The following is a 22,123-nucleotide window of genomic DNA, read 5'->3' as shown; positions in this document are numbered from 1 at the left end:
ACTTATACCCATTTATTATATATACATGTTTTTATTTTAAAGAGCTGCCATGTGTACCTTTTTTTTCACTGACAGTTGAAATAACTGTGAAGTTAGCAGCTGCTAAAAAAAATCATGTGTTTTGGATGCAGTATTCAAATTATATCTGGCGTTATTTTTCAAATTTGTATCCATTTAAATATTAACATTAAAAAGTACATCATTGAAAATTATTGTTGTGACTTAAGTTTGTTAATATAATGGGTTGTATCAATTGAACATTGACATATTATTTAGTGTTGGGTTAGAAGTGTTATTTTTCTTTTGTATTTTCAAGGTTTCATTGGCGCATTTTGTACAACTGTGGAGGACTTTGCTTTTCACGAAGATTTCCAACCCATCGCAACCATTTTCATACTTTTCCTTTGTTCTATATGATAAAATCCGGATAGAAAAATGACACAATTGGCAGTGAACATATCAAGCATGCCGGATACAGATGATACTTTCTTTTGTTGGGAAATCAACCCCACATAGGGTTGAATAGTCTCATCTTGATTGGCACAGCGATGTAGAGATGATTGCCTATAGAGTCATAGTTCCTAACTCTCTCTCTCTGCCCCACAGGTACCCCAGTTACCCGGGTAACAGCTACAGATGCCGACGATCCAGTGTACGGGAACAGCGCTAAACTGGTGTACAGCATACTGGAGGGACAACCATATTTCTCTGTGGACCCCAACACGGGTAAGTGCGGTTCTGTGCTGGTTGGTGTTTTAGTATTATAACATGAATCTCTTTTCTATGGAGCAAATGTGCACAAACTGAGGCCATCTCGGAGCATGTTTAACAAGTTGGTTTCAAGAGTCACCTCTTCAGGACAGCCATGTCAAGTTGATACAAAAAAAATGAAAGACACAAAAGCAGGACACCTCTTTGGGGCCCTTTGTCAGCCAAACAAATATTCATTGTTTGGCTGACAAAGCCCGCTGAAGATCTCTCGAGATAGAAACGTTGCTTCATTCAATTTAATGGGAGCTATTAATACAGCGTGCAAATCCTTTGTCTGTTTCTAACCAACGGAGAGCATAATGTATTACAAAATGTAATGAAGGGACGCCACGCCCATAATGGAACAAAAAGGAAAGAAATGGGCTTAACAGCGAGACAGTGATTACATCTAAGGATTATTTCAGAAGTGGTTTTCTTCTAGACGGGGCCAGGCACATCGGGTCAGAACCTTAAACATTGTCCTTTTTCATTACCTGCTCGACTTAGATAAATTAGCTTACAAGGTCAGCTCAGGTCAAGTGGTGGGCTACCGGGACTATAAGTACGTCAAAATCACTGTCTGGAATAATTTGTTCATTGAAGGGTTTAACTTATTGTTAGATGTATGAATGTAAGCTCCTATCTCAGCTGTGTGGCCCATTTTAGGCTTTCAGGACCCAACTGTGAATCAGACCCCCAACCAAACATGCAATTAACACTTTACAACGCAAGACCCATGGAATTAAAAAAAATATATAACTATTAAATGTCATTTTCACACCTCAAAGCAATTTTTTCCAAGCTTTTAATGATCACCGGCATGTTGACTACCACTTAGCAACTACTCTTCCTGGGGTCAAAACAAGTAAATGTTACATTAAAGTGAATAACATTATATCGAATAAAAAACATCAAAAAACAAAAGGAAAGAAAAATAAAACAAACAGTTTAAAGTGAGTGCACAAATAACAGTAGTTCCACTACACGGAAATAATTTAATATATTATAAAAATAAATTACCAAGAAAGTTTAGCATTGATTATAATATAGTCATATAATATGTTCCAAGACATTTGTCTGGAGCTGCCTGGTGTTTTGTGTGATCATGTAGACTTTTTAAGAAAATACAATTTCACTTTAAATGAATGTGTTATGGCAAATATTAGCTATACTATACTTTATTCCTCTGAATTTAACATTATGTTGACCTAAATTAGTTTCTGAAAAAGGAAGGGAAAAACAACTCCTTAATGAAGCCTACAATTGAAGCTAAAGCCATTCCTACTACAGTATATGAATATTGATGCTACAGTTCAATCAAGAGTGTAGGCAAATAAATATATCTCAAATAGCAGAGATGCTAATAACCAATGAACAACCTAAGGTTACTGTATGTCTATTCTGATGATGTTAGCTGTGTTTTTACAGTTCAGAGTGAGTTGTTTGTGTCTGTATTGTATCTTTTGTCTCAGAGTTAAAAGGTGGAAGAAAAACCTTGCACTCATAAATTGTCCTTTGTGCGGCAGCAGCAGTTGCTCCCGTTAAGCCACTGTGTATTTTCCATTAGAAGTGGCTTTGTGGTTTTGTTTCGGCGGTGAGGGGCAGACCTTGAAAGTCAAGCCTCTTCACGTCAAAAACAATATTAAATCAAAAGCACAAATGACGTAATCTGTGTGCACAAATTATTAAATCAAGTGCAGAAAGGATTTTGTTTTTTTTCTCAATGAGAACTCGCAGGCTCAATGGCAGGAAGGAATTACCAAATGAATGAGAAAAAAAAGAGACATTGGTTGTTATGCAGATGATGAGGAATAACATGAACCTCCAAAACACATTTAACGACAGAATATAAATATTTGATGATGATAATCAGTGGGAATTTTTTTCTAACTTCCTGTTCCAGTCAAAAAGAATGTCACCAAATATTATGAGTTTAAATGTTTGTCATGCACAAGAGGAGGAAGTATTTTAGTATGTTTTGTCTTGGATCAGCTGTAAAATGCATCATGATGCATTGACCCTTCAGAACTTATGTGTTTCTTAGCACCAAACCTACAAACTATGATGATCTTATTGAAGGGGCACTTTTTTTCCTTTGGGGGATTTCCCTTTCCTGTAGCGTGTTATATAGCTTTGTGTGCATGTGCATGGTCTGCAAAGTCTACAATCCCAAAGTTCCCCCCAGAGGGAGTTTCTCTCCCACACACTCCCCCCTGCCTGAAACGCCTCCATTGGACTCCTTTGTTTACTTTCGTGACATAGCGACATCACTATGTAACACTTGCACTTGTATTGGCTAATGCTCCAACACATTAAGACTAAGGGGCGGGTCATCTCTAAGCAGTTGACCAATCACAACAGAGCCGGCCAGCTAACCAATCGGAGCAGACTGGGCTCTGGTTTCAGACAGAGGGTGAAAAGAGGTGCTGCAGCACAGGCAGTATGAGAACAATAAAGAGCTTTTTGAACATTAAAGCAGACACAAAATACAAATATGAACCTGAATGTGAGCAGAATGTGTCCTCTTATAAAATAATGCATTAGGGCATATACAACTATCCAGCAGTTTATAAAGGAGCAAAACATTAAACATCTACAACAGTAAAAAATGGATTGATGCAGCATGAATATTCACCCTAAAATATCGACACTTAACAGCACAATGACAGTAATACTGGTTACATTTTTCTGATATAACTTGATTCGTTAATTTACTAAAGTAAAGTTTTAAATGCAGGACTTTTACTGTTATTGGAATATTTCCATATGGCGTTACATAAAGTTAAGGACCTGAAAACCTTTGGATCCAACCAACACCTTATATAATTCAATGTGATGGTAATTATATTTTAATACTTTACTTTTAAATCAGTATATAAGCCTTTAAATGCTCTCCGTATGGATTCTGTACAAAAAAGACTGCACTGAGGGAGATGGTACCTTTAATATACATGTGTGCATTAGCCTAATATTTCATTCATTTTCTGAAGGCAGAGTAAAGGGATTTTAAAAAAGCCCTTAGCGATAGACTAAATGACAACGTTGTTAACCGCAGTGCACACGTCTCCCTCACCAATTCTCTGCGAGCCCTTCAGAGACAACAAATGAACTCTGAAAGGGAGCTGACAATGCTGATTATTGTTTAAAAAGTTGTGTAACATCAACAGGACTGCAGGTAACTCGGCCCATCTGTTTTTCGTGATGTTTGTAGATTACGGCTGTGCGAGGCTGCTGTTAACTCAGGCTTCCGGGCGCGCTCCATTTCCCTCTACAGATGCACACTTATGTTCAAAGCATCAACAGTAAGCTGGGGCAACAAATGTGTATAAGTGTGGGCACTAAAACTGAAATAAGAACGGGTATAGCTTGCATTAAAACATGAAATAATGCAGGAAAACAGATTGTTTATGTGAAGAAAATAAATAAAAACCCACACTGCTTATGTGCTGAGAGAAAGACCCATATGTGAATCCCAATAATACTCAAAAGATTCAAAGGTAACATACGATATACTTAAAATAAAAGTAAAAGAAAACAAATAGTGAAACATTTAGTTGCAAGAAAAAGACAAACATATAATATAGAATAAGATAAACAGAATTTTAATTTAATACGTGTTCAGGAGAATAAACAGTGTGTACTATAATAATATATACATATGTAGATATATGGGGTGTAAACAGATGTATAAAGGACGAACACATTATGAACATACAGTATGTAGATGTTGACACTTGGCAGTTCTCCAAGGTCTTATTGTCTGTTTATATTAATAAATGTAATAAGGAAACATTTATATCTCGCAGATCTCTCAGACACACCGACTGATATCACTAATGGAAAGTATTATATGCACACAATATTATTATATTATGCGATCTGGATAGTACAATCACCCAGGCCTGCTGAATGAGAGGGGAACACGTGTAGCCTTATAGAGGAAGTAGAGGCTACGGAGACACAAACATGTGTTGGAGCAATGTAAAGCTTTTTAATTTGTAATGACAATGTCGTACTGGTATATTTTACAGTACGGAAACGATGATTTATACGATGATGATATGATTTAAAAAATATATATATTTATAGGAACTATTAATCTACTTTTGTGATCAAATATTTATGTTATCATGTGTTGATAATGGGCACCTTTTTATGAAAAGCTTCGGCACAAACTCCCCTGTTTCTGGCACTAACAAGAGCTGGTGTATCTTTTCTTAATGATGATTTAGAAGCAGTATCTCTTGCACAAAAAAACGATAGAAATAACTCAATAAAATACCAACATCTTAATAGACATAGGTATACATAATTCTAGGCAAGGCAAGTTTATTTATACAGCACCTTTCAGCACACGGCAATTCAAAGTGCTTTGCTAATTAAAATAAAATACATTTAAGAATAAATACAGCAGAAACACATGATAAAATGGCATTTAATAACAGGCATTAAATAGCAAGGATAATAAAATAAACACAACAGGTATAGAATACATGAATAAAAGCCATACTGCAGTGTGGATATAAACAGCTCACTCAAATGCAGCGACAAAAAGATACGTTTTTAGTCTGGATTTAAAAGTAGCAAGAGTTGCAGCGGACCTTTTTAATTAATTAATTCTAAGTAAAAAGATCAAAAAACATATATAACCGTTAAGTTGTTAGCATCTGTATGGCAAAATAAATGGTCTTTTATTTTGGGCAGTAAAGCATTAAGTATTTGCACGGTACAATGCATGTTCACCAAACACGGCTAAGCTAAGGCAGACTTCCTGTTGTAAGGTTTGCTTACTCCCTGTTGGATAGTTTAATACCTTCCTGTTGGATGCCCTAAAAACGTCCACTCCCCACGAGGTGATTTGAATCGGCACATATTTTTGCGGACCCCCCAAATTAGTTTAATAACATTTGTTATTCTGTTAACTTAACATCATCTCCGTGCCCGCTTTTAGAAAATCTGTCGGACCCCCTTTGCCTCACCTCAGCTGGCACTTTTGAGACAATTGTATGGTTTTCTATCATTTGTGTCTTGGTTTAGCTTTGTCATCTGTGACATGCTGTATGGTTCATCAACAGCTTGCATGAAATTCATTATCAAAACTACTAAATTATAAGATTCACGTGGGCATCAGTGAGTTGCCTGTTTCCATTAGCTGATTGGCCGTCCTCAATGCTAAATGGGCCAGTGCTCACATGCTGCTCTGTAACATCATTGCATTCAAAGTAATAATAATAATTACTTCTTCCTTTCACAAGGCAGACTCTTCAGCAGCGTCATGATGCATAAAGTTATCTCCAAACAGACTCCAGATTGGATCTCTAATTGCTTTTTCAGCTGACTTTTTAACATGTGTCTGTAAGCAATATGATTAAATAATGGTGAAATTACATTAATAAGAAATGAGATGGAAATCGACTGCTCACAATTTGGAAAACAGCACACAATAAACAAGATTGGAGAAAGGGAGGCTCGAAATGTATGCACATAATTAGAAGCGACGATCAGCTCGACACAGAAATTCGGGCTCGTCTTCACTTCTACATCGGCGTCGTATTCTTACTGCATCGTGGCTTTAGAAAGCGAGCTGAACGGACAATTTAAGGATTAGCATTCATGCTCTGTGTGATTGCGCAGCACATGCAGATGGCTCATTCGAGGTAGCCAGATGTTTTGATGAATGTTAATGAAAAATAAAAGGTAAGGGGGAAAACAACCATTAGGATGCGTTTGACACTAACAACGTCACATTGGAAATGAAAAGCATTCAATAAATAAATAAACATCACGCCCCAATTCATCACTTGGTTAATGGTCGGTGAAAAGAGAAAAGGAAAAAAAAAAGTTGAGGCAAATATCTATGGAAATGAGTGTTTGTCTATCCTCCCTTTTCAGTGATTAGGAATTAATTTGAATAATTAACGATGATCAACAGAGATGAGAGTGTTGCTCATGGCATGATGACTGAAGTGTGTGTGTGTGTGTGTGTGTGTGTGTGTGTGTGTGTGTGTGTGTGTGTGTGTGTGTGTGTGTGTGTGTGTGTGTGTGTGTGTGTGTGTGTGTACACACGTGGAAGAGGGAGTACAAGTGACTTGTTTGTGTTGCTCTTTTTATTCATGGGTTAATTTGTTTGCCTGACTCGAGAGGAGGTGGGTCTACCTTGTTGATGCCACTCAAAGCTCAAAGCTTCACTGCTTGGACCAGTAACATAATGCAGCATAAATGTTGCTTTTGCACAATAAGCATGAACCACACATAGTGGCTGTTTATCCAATGTAATAAGTTCTTAAGCCACTTATTCTGCACAATGAATTAGTTCTCATTTCATAACATTCCGATCCCTTTGTGAAGATCCAATGTACTCATTGAGAGGAAGGTCAAACCAGAAAACCAGAACAAAGGTTTATCAAAAGTATATAGTGCAGAGTTGAGGCAGGTGTTTTCCATTCAAATAACATATCGTCCAGTCCACTACCCACTTTATAATTCCAAATAGGCGATATACTATAACACTGCATTCAATAACTAAAACGAAATGTCAGAATAATATGATCAAAAACATGTTTAATTTTTAAAGATATCTCATACATTTTACACAAGGGAGACAGGTAATCCTTAACAGCAGTTGTTGTTGTTGAAATAATAATATAGTGTCCAGGTATGTGTTTTCCAATCAAATTGCACCGCGAGCAGTCCATTACCGACCTGATGATTCAAGATATGCTGTAACACTGCTTTAATTAAATAACCAGAATACAGTTACACAATAACAAATTGCTTTCAATCCACTTGAAAACATCCAAAATCTTATGTAATAAAGTAGTTAAAGTATTTATGGACTGAAAGCTACAGTATGTTACGGCATATCACCTTCTTGTAAATACACCTAACATAATCCAATAAAAACGATAGATACAAAACTCTACCAAAATAGTGGAATTTATTCAAATGAAGTTCAAATATAATGTATGTGCTTAAGTGGCTATTAAAGCCAATTTGATTATTTCAAATGATCATTTGAATGTTTAAAATGGCAACAATTAATTGTTGCAACAATAACATGTTTACTCTGTTGTGCACTGGGCCTGTCATGTGAACATGTGAAAAGATACATTACATACTGTTTGAGGTTTTAGCTTGAAGGTGCTTAAAGATAATTATCTTTTTTCCATGTTTTATTTTCATCTTTAAGAGCGCTTTAGGGTCCTCTGGATTTATTGTGAGACTCAGCACATGGATCATGCTGTCTATTCAATTACATTTGATACAAGTATTATTATTGTAGCAGTACATTATATTGAATGTATACTAAACTGTCCTATAGTAATATAGTAGTAATAGTAGTAGTATATCATATATATATATTTGATCTTTTGCTGGATTTACAATATTATGCAACTTGTCCCATTATCTCTATACTGTATGTATGTATGTATGTACGTATGTATGTATGTATGTATGTATGCATGTGCTGTATTTATGTATGTATGTATGTACGTATGTATGTATGTACTGTATGTATGTATGTATGTATGTATGTATGTATGTATGTATGTATGTATGTATGTATGTATGTATGTATGTATGTATGTATGTATGTATGTATGTATGTATGTATGTATGTATGTATGTATGTATGTATGTATGTATGTATGTATGTATGTATGTATGTATGTATCTACTGTATGTATCTACTGTATGTATGTATGTATGTATGTATGTATGTATGTATGTATGTATGTATGTATGTATGTATGTATGTATGTATGTATGAAGGTTCTTGTGTTTCAAATACTTGTAATTTTATCTGGATTTGTTTTTATTGGAGTCTAATGAAAGTATTTCTGACAGGAAGTAAGGCGTCTTTTCAGTAACATACAGTACGTAAGAAACATAACTAACAAGAGAAAAATGTTTGTCTTTCTCAGTAAATGACTATGGATATAAAATATGTCTGATAATGCAGTCAATAACACATTTAAAAAGGAAATTAGAGTACTAGCCCAGTTAGCGGAAAATTGAAATGGTTGTGAAAATAATACTCAAAAGTATAACACTCGAATAACTTCAGAATAAAAGCCAAAAAAGTGTGTAAAAGGAAAAAAGGAAAGTAAGCCAGTTGGATAGAAGCAATGACCAAGTAAAGCCAAGTTAAGGAAATAATGGGGAAGGCTTAAAGAAACGGATGAAACAATGTAAACAATGAATTTACTCCATTGCAATCTTGCTGGTGATTTTATGTAAGTATTTTGTAAAGAAATGTCCAACTCTTGTCACTCACATTCTTTAGTTGTTCAGATCATCAGTGCCGTGTGTGACCTCCAAAAGCAAAGCTGACCCTGAAAGTGTGCTACATCTTGAAGGAAAATACTTCAGAGGAATTGAAAATGCAGGCACAGTCAACATCCTAACCCCTCCCACGTTATTCATCATAGCAAAACATATTCTCATTGTCTGATGCAGCTCAGGACCAAGGCAGGGTGTCATGCCAAAGCCTCGCTTTTATGAGGGGTTTTATATTCATTTGATGATCCTGCGGGCCTCTGTTTCCTGAGTGGATTATCCGTATATGCCGATGCTGAGCCCTTTTTATATTATGCGCCGTGGCAGAGTCAATAAGGTCCATTCTGCATACAATATTCAAGATTATACAAGACAGACAGCATAATTCACACTCAATCAGAATACAAATGACTGCAGACGGCGGAACAACACACTGGAAAAACCAACACAGCTGATTCTCAGGGCTGTAGTCATGGCCACCTTGCCATGCTCCCAAAGACCTGGAGTAAACCTGTAGGGATTCCTTTCTTTAACCTTTTGCTTGTGTGGAGCCCTTGTTGTGTGAATTCATGGCGGAAAATAATGCAACCTACAAACCGAGAGTAAGTTGGGTGTGAAGGTTACAGAATACATTCCTCGTTTTTCTCCTGCATGCTCACGTGAGCATCGTTAAAACGATGCAGCAGAGTATATCTGTCATATTTATAATTGCACTAATGTGTTATGAACTGTTTTCACCTTCAGCGACCATAAAAATTGCTCTCCATGCGATGGATCGGGAGATGAGAGAGGAGTACCTTGTGGTCATACAGGCTAAGGACATGGGAGGTCACATGGGGGGCTTGTCGGGAACCACGACAGTCACCGTCACGCTAACGGACGTCAACGACAATCCGCCAAAGTTCTCTAAAAGTAAGTAGCTTAGTGGCCTTAAATATCCCAAATTGAATTAGGAGGAAAAACCAATAACCACCAGTGTAAACTAGTGTTTCTCTGATTGGTTATAATTGGGGAAAATTAATGTTATTTTGTAAGTTTCCTCAAACACGCACCTCAAGTTCGAACTCTTCTTAAGTCTAATGAGGATTTAGTGCTGTAATATGCTTCCCTGACTTTCTCAAATTGGATCAACAATTCTCCAATCCAATGTCTATTCCTCCACAGGTTTGTACGAGTTTGTGATCCCTGAAGACCTACCGATAGGCAACATGGGCGGCAAGGTGAAAGCAAACGATAGAGACATCGGTGATAATGCCAAGTCAACGTATAACATTATCGAGGGAGATGAACAAGGCATGTTCGAGATAGTCACCGACGGGCAGACACAAGAAGGGATTCTTCGGCTGAAAAAGGTAAGAACTTGAAACAGCTGTTACATGGCTCTGCTCATGCTTTCTCTGTCATTGTAAAGGCCACTACACACCAACATGAGACCAAAGAACGCGTACCGAAGGCGTCCCGACTTTTATGTCCACTACGTCGGCTGCGTCGGCTACGCAGCCCTCCTACGAACACACCGCAAAGACTTCAGTTGACGAGTGGCAATAACTGTCCTTACCAGCAGGCAGCGGTAGCGTGTATTCGTCATTCAAAAGATGCAACAGCCAATCAGAGTGATTTCTTTGGCCGATTCAACATGAATTCAACATGTTGAATCGGCCACGCGGGAGGTGTGAAAATGTGCCGTAAAGCAACGACGGTGCGGGACACACCAACCTGAGTAGGGCGCCGCGAATGCCCGACTGCCTCTGACGGCCTCTGACTACCAAAATCGGGTAGGTGTGCCAGGGCCTTTAGAGACCGTCAAGGTCCAGGAATGTGTAATACAGCAGGTGTTAGCATTTGCACTTGAGTTTTCCTTAAGCCCCGCCTTTGATCCGCTGTTCGGTTTCAAGCCCAAGTATTTCATTTCAGTCCTTTTGAAGTGATTTATATTTCAATAAATATCAATTGATGAATGATTCAATAAAGATTTCACGGTCCTACATTTCCAAAATAATAGTCCTTGCATCAAGCTGCTACAGCTTAATTCTTAAATATTAAAACGCCAGGGCCTGCACGAGTGTAGCATTTTTCTTTTTTTCCCTATTCCATTAATAAAACACTATTCCTTTCACATTTTGTTTGCTTGAGTTAAAGTATGAGCATTCTAGATGGACTTTCTGTTTACGTATAGCAAGTTTAGGGAACTCTTTTTTCAGAGAACATTTCCTTCTGGCATTTCAGTCTTGCCTATTTAGATGTATAATTCTTAGCTCATGTAGCATTCTAAGCTCATTATAACATATTGTATATTGATTCGATCATTGTTCAAACTTTAGTTGAATCCAGTTGAGCTGACACTCACAATGTCATCACCATAGACACAGATGGTCTTTACCTAATGCTTCCAGATGTTCTTTGTGATGCTAGCACATACAACATGTTAAAGCTTCACACATATACCACATGCCCCATAGCAACATCAGCAAAGCAGTTGCCAGTTAATTGCCTTGCTAAATGAAACATTAGTAATAGTTGTTAAGACAAGAAAACACAATGCTCATTAGATTTTCCTGAGGAAAGAGAGTGAGCAACACTCCAGTCAAAAAACCTAATTCAATCAGGAGAGATGTGATGTATGAAATACATGTTTATTACCGGACACATAATATGAAGGAATAATGATTGACAGTTTACAACAAGTAAATGAAATGATGTTTGGCGATTAGGCCCCGGTTAGCAGGATGATCATTCAGGAGGGAAAAACCGCTCCGATGAACCCCCGGGGTCTAGAAACTGGTGGTGGTGATAAGTAGTTCGGTCCGGTCTGAAGGGAGAAGGTTTTAGCTTGGCCCTGTATTAGGAGACAGGAGGCGAAGGGGTGGAGGAGGGTTGCGCGTTGACACCTGAAATGACAACTGAGGGAGAGGGAAGAGCAGATTTAAAGGGGTTAGCGGGTGCAATGATTGGCTAGCCGGGGAGTAACGCCCCTGATTACTTAATGGGAGAGGAGAGAGTATTGAAGTGACGTGTAACACCAGAGGATATTGGTCTTCCTGGTTGAACTTGCGCTAAGCTACATATCTCTTACCTTGAGTCAAACGCATTAGTGCCGGTAAAGTGTTCACAAGAATAGCATTGTATTCATCATTTAATTTGGAAGAAGAACCAAGACACATACTTTGCTGCTGATTGAATAATTATCCAAGGATCTCACACAATTGCACAATGTAATATGTTTCTAGATATGCAATATGAATATTTCCTCAAGCATAAAAGCCTTTTGAGCCTGTATATCGTTGCTTGCCTGTAGACATTTGAAGCACCCAATCCCGTATTTGTTCTCAATACGGAACTGTGAGGAATTGACATAAAAAAAACGCAATGCTTTTATATTACACTGTGACCCGCAAGCATGTTTAGGCGAAGCTGTATCTCAAGGACATCTGTGGAGAATCAAACCAAGGTTCTCAAATCAAAGACACCAAAGCTGTTTATACATGTATGCATTCCATATTCTACTTCTATATTCTGCTTGCTGGAGGATGTTTGCATATATTGAATCATACGTGATTGATGGATGGGCGTTCTTCAGTCTTGAGTCATGGTTGGTTCGGCGTCAGGAGAGCAGAGCTATACATCACTCAAAAGCAGAATGCCATGTGTTGTGATGTAAAATGACATTACCCCAAGGACATGTGGTATGGCTTTGTCAAACTGTGAACTGTGTGGGAGATGGAATGTACAAGAGCTAAAGCAATCCGCTGGTACTTCAATCCACAGCCACTAAAGAAAACAGCAGTGCCGGAAAACAAATGCGACACAAAGTTATAAAATGTCCAACTGTTGACATAGCAAACGTCACATGTTTTAGACTTTTATTCAAGCTCCACTTCCATATCCTACAGAGAGGGCCTCGATTTCCCAAAGCCTGCTCAGCTTTCTCTCTGCAGCCTCAAGTTGGTTGCCTTAATCGCTAAAGCAAGATAGATGATATTGTGTTGGGGAAAGTAGTATTTGCACACTTATCCTCAAACAAGGGTGACAGAAGAAGGTATTCATTGTAACTCTTTCCCCAACACGCCCTGTTGCTGCAAACTTCTGTACGAGTCTTTGAACTCCCATCTAATGTAAAAAATTCAATTATTACACATCCTTTGCGGCAAGGTTAAAAACATATTGATCTCACTGAGGTTGGAGAGGCACAAACCAGGCGAGATATTCTTTTCTGTTTGGGTTTTTAAGCTTTTTATCTGCCAGCCCCCAGGCCTGTCGAGGGATGTTCGTGGGATGCTGAGCTTTCACTCCTGCAGCCAACACTGAACTTTGAAGTCTCTAAATGGCCTGTGTGTACATTCTGATTTGATGCTTAAGAGACACCAAAAGATGACACAGCAGTGGCGTGGGACATGGTCTTGATGGGTTTTCCAACACAGGATAAACTAGACGGTCGCTTTGTTGATTTGTGTAAGTCTGCTGTGCCACATGCCGAAATGTCTTCATAAGCTTATTTTTTCCAGGAACATATAATAATTTAAACTGGCTATGCAACCTTGACTCAAAAAATGCTTAGTACATGGCTCTACTGTTTTTATTTTGCTCTCATGAATCTCAAATAGTATCTGTTCAACAGTATGCATACTAACAAATATCAAAGCGGTTCTTGCTGGCTTACTTATTCTAAGCACTGTATGTGCGTTTATTGAATTCATCATTTGAGCTGGTTAGAATATGACTTGTGTTTGTTTAAAAGGGGCTGCCTTTCTTTGATTTTGTAATTGTTATTGAAAGTAATGAATCAGACTTACAGTAACTCGGCGAATCAGAGAAGCCACTGTGTTCTCCTTAAACCACCATGTAATTGAGTACGCCAGCAACAGTGAGATCCCCTTTCCCCTCCTTAGGGCATTGGAAACAAATATAATGAGTTGTTTGTAGTTGCTGTCAAGTGGAAAATAATTCAATATTTTGATAAGGGGAGAGCCAATTTCCCTGGAATTTAATGTGGAGTAATTTGCTAAATTATTTGTTACTTGTTGCTAAAAGAAAAAAGGCAGCTCACAACTAAATCTATTTCATTAATAGCTGCATTTATTAAATTTTGTTTTTATCTCCCCCACAGGCCAATTATATTGTCTATTATATACTATCATTGACTGCAAGACAAATCGCAAAGAAAAATTCTAAAATGAAAATCGCCTAGAATTAAAATACGCCTTACCTCGTCTGTTTCAGGCCACCTTTTGGCTTTTATCATGGCTTGAAAGTTGACATTTAAAGAAAAGTTTGGTCTCATTTTGAGCCAGACCATCTGCAAGTAAATTGCATACCTGATAAAGTATGCAAATACCTTCACCACCACTTCAATTGTGAAGGTGCCGGGAGAAAGAATTTAGTGAGACTTCTTTGTTGGAGACAGAACTCTGGCAGAGAACTGTACTCTACTTAGTAACCTTTTGTAGTATTAACAACTTATAAAATACGTTGGCTAATGTGAATGATGTCCCTAATAGTGACCAAACCATGGATTTATCATTCAAGTCGGAATTTCCCTTAGCTATTGAGCATTTTAGAGTCTGTAAGCTCATTGTTTTGTGACCCACAGCCTCTGCTAGAGAGATTAAAAGTGAATTTAGCATTAACATTCAACAAAGTGGCCAAAACAGGACTCCAAATGTATACTAATGCCGTCCAGTGTCCGCTGTATGAATTATCAAGTATTTGACATTCGCCAGTATTTCAGCGTTTAACTGCCCTGATTGAAAAAAATATTTCCACTTTAATACACAAGTGCTATTTATTACCTCTTTTGACATTATTTTTTGACTTCCTCTTTTATTTTTGTAAAGGTATTCTTTCCTCGTGTCATGGGTAGTTTTCCTTTCTCTCTTGGTGTTTTCCCACCTTTGTGATTATTTGCCCCGCCCTGATTCTTTCCATCTGTGTGTAATCACCGTGCAGCCCTCGTGTGCTTCCAAGCTCTCAAGTGTTCTTTTAGTTATTTGTCTGTTTATCTGCTCTGCCAAATTCTGTCCTTCCCTGCCTGGTTTCGGATCCAGAGTATTCTCCTGCCCCGTATTCGACTTGCTTGCCTGTTTGATGGATCTCCTGGTTTTAACCCTGCCTGTACCTGACTGATCAAACTGAACTTCCTGAACATTTGGCGTGTATCTGAGACATGATTTTGAGTCTGCCTTTACGAGTGAACCTTCCACTGACCTAATACAACTTTCATTTTGAGGACTTGAATGTTGTGCAATTTTCAGTAACCCAGGCCAATCAGTAAACCATGAAATAGCTGGAGTTACAATATTCTGTAGTAACCAATTTAAAAGATACATACTGTAAAAACCAAGCAGTTAAACCAATGTGGGTACCAGTACATGACTTTCAAATAATACATTGCTATTAAAAAGAGATAATTTCCCCTCTCTCCATTTCCATACAATAATGTTGACTATCCAGCCATCGTCTTATACAAGCTCTTACTCTCCACTACCCTCAGAATCTAAGTGTAATCCATTGGCTTGGGGTCAAGCCACACTATGTACTTTCTCAGCACAGATGGCAGGATCAGAGGGAGAAAACGAAGGAACGGAGGGGGGGGGGGTGTGAGGAGAAGAAGACAAAGTTAATAATGAAAGTGTTCCAAATAGCTTCCTCGAACATGGAGGAGCGGGGATTGGAGAGGCTTCGGGGGCTTGGGCTGTCTACTAGTGCCCTGATGGCAGGAGTGTGGAAGTCAAAGCCTTGGGTCGCCTCCCCCGTCCCCCCGGCTGCTTCTGCCGTCTCACAGCTGGACCCCCAGACACCCCACGTCCCCCCGTGCACCCAGGAGCTCTCAGCACCGGCCCCGTCTGACCTCAGGGACAGATCCTCTTGCTCTCTCCCTCTAACTGAATACATTACCCGTGGTGTTCATCTCCCTCCTCTCAGTCCTTCTCTCTCCCCTTGCCAGCTCCTATCCCCTCAAGCGGCAAGGCCCAGTTTTGATTTCCCTATAAATCGCGGTTATAGAGCGTGGAAGTGACTTGATCCCATTATTCTCGTCGTACGAGAGCGACCAGAGGTGATTCCGAATGAAATTGTGACATTCTGGGGTGTCCTCGGAGATGCCACAAGTCTAAAATTGTGACGCTCTGCTTCCTTTTAAATATTAATGACGAGCCATCTGTAAAAGAAAATACTGCATAGAAGTAGCGATTAAACAGATATGTCAGTCACACAATGACACGTCCTGTGCAAACTGTTTTTATTTCTCTTTGGAAAATTATACCTTTTTGAGATGATCTCATTCATTGTACTGTATGTGAGCTGCTTGTGGTAGCAGTGTGAGAGCTCTAATAATCAGCTGTCACTGAGAGCATTAGTAAGATTTGTGTTCTTTCATGCAAGTAAAGGCTGGGACCTTTCAGATTAAAGCCCCCTGTGTATTTAATGTTTATGTGGTAACAACTTATTTTCAATAATTGATATGGCATTATAATTTTTGTAGAAAAATTAGAAAATGTGTTTGGATGCTCTGTGCAGTCAGCTCGTGTTTGCGGAAAAGCCTGTGTCCTTTCTTCCGTGTTTCTCAATACTGCCACTTGGGGGCGCCACACTTAGAATTGTTTTAATCACAGAGGGTTTAAGTAATTAAGGGTTAACATTAGCATAAAGTCAGTAAAGGTCTTAGCAGCAGAAAGCCTATAAACATATCAGTCAAGCTCCCACATTTCTCACAAAGAAACTTGATAGCAGTAAAAAAAACATGTTAGTTGTAAAATTGGTGTGTATAATATTTCATATGTTGCATCTGTGCAGCTTTCAAACCAATATTGAGAAGTATATGTACATATTCTCAATGTGGTGGAATAGAAGTGTAAAGTAGCATGACATGAACCTATTCATAATTGTACAACACCCGAGTAAATTTACAACTTTAGTGTACACAGGAAGCAGCATACTCACATACTCACTGCTCCTCTCTCTTTGGTCCTCCCTACAGGTGATAGATTTTGAGAGCAAGAGAGCCTACACCCTTAAAGTTGAGGCCACCAACATCCGCTCGGAGCCCAGCAACGGTGTGCCCTTCAAGGACACAGCTACTGTTAAGATTGTGGTGGAGGATTCCGATGAACCTCCCGTTTTCCTGAAAGCAGTCTACTTGCTAGAAGTGAATGAGAATGCCCCCATCAACACAGTCATAGGCAGCGTCACCGCCAGGGATCCGGACTCTTCTGCCAGCACTGTCAGGTAAGAGAGTGGATGCAATTTCACCAACATTGATTGTTTCCTGGACTTTTATCATTGGTAATCACTCTCATTGATATGGGTTGAAAGGGGCCTTACCCATAACCATGCCAGTTTGCCAGCAAGCCCCCATCAACACAGCTATAGGGACTGTCACTGCCAGGGATCCAGACTCTGCTATGGTAAGAGAGTGGATGCCAGTTTTCCCAACATTTAATTGGTTAATGGGTTTTTATCAGCCTCATCATTTTGGGTTGGAGAATGCCTTACCCCTAAATAGGGGTGTAACGGTTCACAGAATTCACAGTTCGGTATGTACCTCGGTTTGGGGGTCACGGTTCGGTACGGGCTCGGTACAACAAGAAAAAGCAAATGCTTAATTCCAGGTTTGTTTTTTATTTATTTTGAACAGTAGTCGAAGTTTCAGGAACATTTTGAATAATTTACTTTATTACACTGTTAAAAACAAACCACAAACAGTACCACACACACTCATATGGCCGTATAATCTATAATGGCTGATGTCAAACAAAAAGGTTCAATAAGCTGTAAAACTAAAAAGAATGTCTTGAAAATATTACAAAATAAATAATAAGATAGTGTTTAAATCACTTTCAATCACAATCACTAAAAACCGGGGTCCTCTACTATTGCATAAGGGCGCAGCATAGCCGTTGAAAAACATATGCCAAAAGTTTCGGTTATTTGTTTTGGTCTCACTTTCATGTCTATTGGCTTCTTAAAAACAGCGGGGATAAGCTGTTGAACTGCTGTTGTCTTTTCCCGGGCTCCGGTGATTGCCAAATCTGGGTGATGCCTTCTGATATGATTTAGCATGTTTGGCTTGTTTTACTATTAGCATACCGCACCGCTCTCGAACAACGCCGGTGTTACCGAATAAAATGTGGGACGAACAACTGGTGATATTCTATAACGGTAGGCAGATGTATCAGGGGCGTGGCCTTTGTCGAATAACCAGGAAATACACATTTCGATCGCTTCTTCTGTCGTTTACATTCATCTTTTGGTATATTTGGCTGGATAGGAACACTTTAATGCACATTCAGTACCAGTGTGTGAGGTTGTGGTTGTGATGCCGATATCCGGACGCGTACAGCGTGAGGTGACTGGGGATGTGTGTTCAAAACAAAACATTGCAAGCTTGAATAAATTTAAACCATTTATTTTTGCCAGACTTATTACTGAATATCATTCTTAATGTGACACCAAGTCCATCTGAGACCTTTGTATACCTTCAGACGGCCCCTAAGTGAAGCACACGTTGTTTACTCACAATTTGAAAGCAGCGTGGAGAAGTCTTCAGCTTTGGAGAGCTCCGCCCAGGATAAATTGTGATACGAATTATGTGGCTTGTTCTTGTTGTTGTCAGTCTTATATTTGTATCATATATCGTTATTAATATGATGTCGAGTTGATTTGAGACCCGTTTACACTTTCATACAGTCTGTTAGTGAAACATACAGTCTGTCTGAGTTGTTTACACCCATCTCCAACGCAGCGTGGAGAGCTGTGGTTAACTGTGATCCGCTCAGATTAAACTGTGATACGACTTCTGTGGCTATCAACCAGCAATCATGTTAAGACTACACACATATTTATCCCTTATCAACATGGTATTCTGCACTTTGCCGCACTTATCCAGATAAAATGTGACTGTTAACTTTCGTTATGCATAGGTACTGAGACACCGAATGACGAATATACTCACATAGGCTACGAGAACTAGAAACACACATATTCATACTTTTTCACACTGTTGTTAACATGTTTCTTAATTTAACGTTTATGCGTTTATCTATGTGGTCTTTGTTCTCATGTGTTTTATCTATTTCTGTGTAACTTGGTAATATTAATATGATCTTTCGCGACCGGGTCTACCCACGTGGCGCCAAAAGGACGACTTGCTTGAAACTCGATTGGTTGATGACTCACCGAGGTCACACCGTTGGTAGAAAAGTCCGAAGGATAACTTGCGGTGTGGTAGGAACAGTACCTTTTGAAGTGTGTAGTTTGGCGACGGTTTTAGCGGTACGGGTTTCTTGTATTCCTTGATGGTCTGGTTGGTGCGGGAGGTGGAGTCACTATACTTTAGTGATCTTCTTAAGACGAAGCTAAAGGAATAGTCATGTTGTGTTCTGTTTGCCTTAGGTATGTTAAACGGTTATTTGTCCCACGCCGTCCTTCTACGACCCGGTGGCACCAAGTGTAGTAGGGTGATTTGTAAATCTATTTCGTTGTGGATACGTTCTCGGAGGAAGAGATCTAAGGTAGTCGTAAGTTGTGTCTATGTTCGTCTTGTAGAACCACAGTTTTGACCGGTTTTACCTTCATTTAGGTATGGAGATGACAATTACCATACGACGAAAGGGCACGTGCGCATTCATCTCTCGTTGAACGACTCAATCGTTTTGGGACAGGTAGACGGTAGTGTGCTGTTTACATCCGCCGGGGTCCCGACAACTCAAGTCCGACACGAGAAATGAGAGGATGTGACTACTAACAGCAATGTTGTGTCGGTTTAGTTCAGTAGTAATGCATGAGACTACTATTGACGTTATTATAGAGACGATTCATTGTGTCTGCTGGGGACTCGGACCTGGTTGTCCACATTTATCCACCAAACCTCACCTGGACTATTGTTACGAGAACCAGTTGTGGTTCTTTTGACTCCTTTAGTAAAAACCAGTGGTAGACTGAGGGGTATTTCAGGGGTAACAGTAGGTATGTCGTCCTTTAGTTTCGGTCCCTGGCAAAGTAATTTTATGAACCCACATTACTAACTGGATGGACAAAGTATCCTTCCTAGTGTAACTTATAGACACGTTTTCCTTTTTGTCTTCTAAATAAAAGAGGCGTCAGAATCCAGAAAACCCCTCTCGTCTCTTAAGAAGAAAACAAAATGTAGACACTGGAACAGATAAGACGTCAATGACGTTATGTAGTGAGACCGATGTATTACAAACAGTCGTCGAAATTTATAGTTAATTACGAGGTGGACAATGTTAGAAGAGTTTCTAACAACCAGTTGGGCGACAGTCATCTAAGAAGTATATGATACGGATAGTATTTTGGATCACCCTCCGACAGGTTGTTGTCATATAGAGACTGAGAGTTTGTACAAAGACTTGTCACTTATACTTGACGATGGAAGATTAGCCTCTATGTCCCAGGGTGCTGAATTTATTTCAGTCTGACTTCGGAGGAAGCACGTAGTCAGTTAGGAGTGTCATTATGTGCTCGATTTAGGGTCTAGTTTACGGTGCGACTTCCAACGAACTCGTACAAAAGAGACGTGACTAACACGACAATACAATTTACAAAACAACAAACACAAGTACATAAAACCAGACCTATGAAACAAACAACTACAACCTGTACCTGACGAACGGCTTTTCTAGGTTTTATAGTCTGAACTTAGAACTGGTCTATTTTCATTAATAGCATAGCATTATGTCAAGCATTTTGACACTGACAAAGGCAAAACGTTCTAGTCTCTACTACGAGTAAACTCTCCTTCAAATACTGTCTGAACTCAGCAATTAAAAACATAGAACCGTTATATACATTACTAGGAAGATAAGTTTTCCTCAATAAGTCGACAGGTAGCTGTACTTTATTGTTTTTTTCAAGTTACTGACCTGAGTTTGACTCAGGGTTACTCGTTTTAGTGAGCGACGCGGTTGACGTGCAATACCTCACTAGTGCCCAGTATGCTACATAAAATAGTAGTTGTCCAATAAATGAGTGTATTGTAACAATTTTCTCAGGTCTTTAATTTGGTATGATAGAAAGATATTACACTTCGCTTACATACATGTGAAATTCTGTTATATTATATTTATACTATCATCCCCGTAAACGAAACTTTATCATAATCCGGATTACTTCGAGCGCGTTCAAGTCCGTCCTTCTGTGATAGTGAAACTAACGCGCAGTACCGTATATGAGCGAGGGAAGTGATTTATTATCCCTCGCGGTGGAGGATTCGATTGGTAGTGCAGGGATTGGTAAGTGTTCGGATTAGTAGCGTTTGGGCAATTAGGGAGGTTATATCACGAGAGGGGGAAAAGTAGTCGGACAGAAGGTCCACAGTTGCGCGTTGGGAGGAGGTTGGGGAAGCGAGGACGAAGGGTTGAGTCCCGGTTCGGAGTTGGAAGAGGGAAGGTTTGGGCCTGGATTGGTGAATTAGTGGTGGTGGTCACAGATTCTGGGTCCCCCCAATTAGCCTTTGCCAAGAAGGAAGCTTACTGTAGGATGTTTTGTGGACCCCGGATTAGGCGGTGTTGTGGTAAAGGTAAGTGAACAATATTTGAAAGTAGGTAATACAAAGTAAATATATTACACTGCGCTATTACTTTTTACATGGCCAATAAGGTATGTAGTGCCAGAGAGGACTAACTTGACTGACTCGTAGTAATTCTGGTGTGGTGGCTCTAGTCTATAGGATCAAATAGTCGGACGCTCGGATGTAATGCACACTATTCACCAAGTAAAATGCATAATATTATAGTCACGTGTGTAATTCAAGTTTATACGTTTAGTCCGGTACACAAAAAGCAATACATCATCGATATTTAGTAGTTGGACAGTACCTTTCTGTTGTANTGTGTTTGCAGGTTCAGAGGCTTTAAACGGAAAATAAATATGTGTGGATCACATGTAAATAAAATCCAAATAGAGAAAAAAGTTTCAAATGTGTGTTTTTGATCCACACATATTTATTTTCCGTTTAAAGCCTCTGAACCTGCAAACACAGGCCGCTTTCTGTGCAAGGATCGCTGTGCATTCGTGTGTGAGTTTTTTGAGAATCCCCTGACGGTCAGCCGATTCGTACTTGTCATTTTTTCTATCTATA

The 22,123-nt window shown here is 39.1% G+C and overlaps 1 protein-coding gene across 1 annotated transcript; it reads left to right on the top strand.

Annotated features, from left to right (window-relative positions):
- The first annotated feature begins 465 nt into the window (after positions 1 to 465).
- LOC104967302 (cadherin-8-like) lies at positions 466 to 17,254 on the top strand. The gene is made up of 5 exons (XM_010796714.1): positions 466 to 493; positions 607 to 726; positions 9,775 to 9,942; positions 10,195 to 10,382; positions 17,003 to 17,254. Exons 1-5 carry the CDS (start codon positions 466 to 468, stop codon positions 17,252 to 17,254), a joined length of 756 nt encoding a protein of 251 aa, XP_010795016.1.
- The last annotated feature ends 4,869 nt before the right edge of the window (positions 17,255 to 22,123 follow it).

The sequence above is a fragment of the Notothenia coriiceps genome, unplaced genomic scaffold (genome assembly GCF_000735185.1).
Source record: "Notothenia coriiceps isolate Sejong01 unplaced genomic scaffold, NC01 NC01_scaffold00037250, whole genome shotgun sequence".
Classification (NCBI taxonomy): Eukaryota; Metazoa; Chordata; class Actinopteri; order Perciformes; family Nototheniidae; genus Notothenia; species Notothenia coriiceps.
This window is presented reverse-complemented; position numbering and strand designations above follow the sequence as displayed.

Coding starts and splice junctions, on each gene's coding strand:
- LOC104967302 (XM_010796714.1), top strand. CDS start 466: ATGCCGGATACAGATGATACTTTCTTTT. Junction 494..606: donor TACAGATGATACTTTCTTTT/GTTGGGAAATCA, acceptor TCTGCCCCACAG/GTACCCCAGTTACCCGGGTA. Junction 727..9,774: donor CTCTGTGGACCCCAACACGG/GTAAGTGCGGTT, acceptor TTTCACCTTCAG/CGACCATAAAAATTGCTCTC.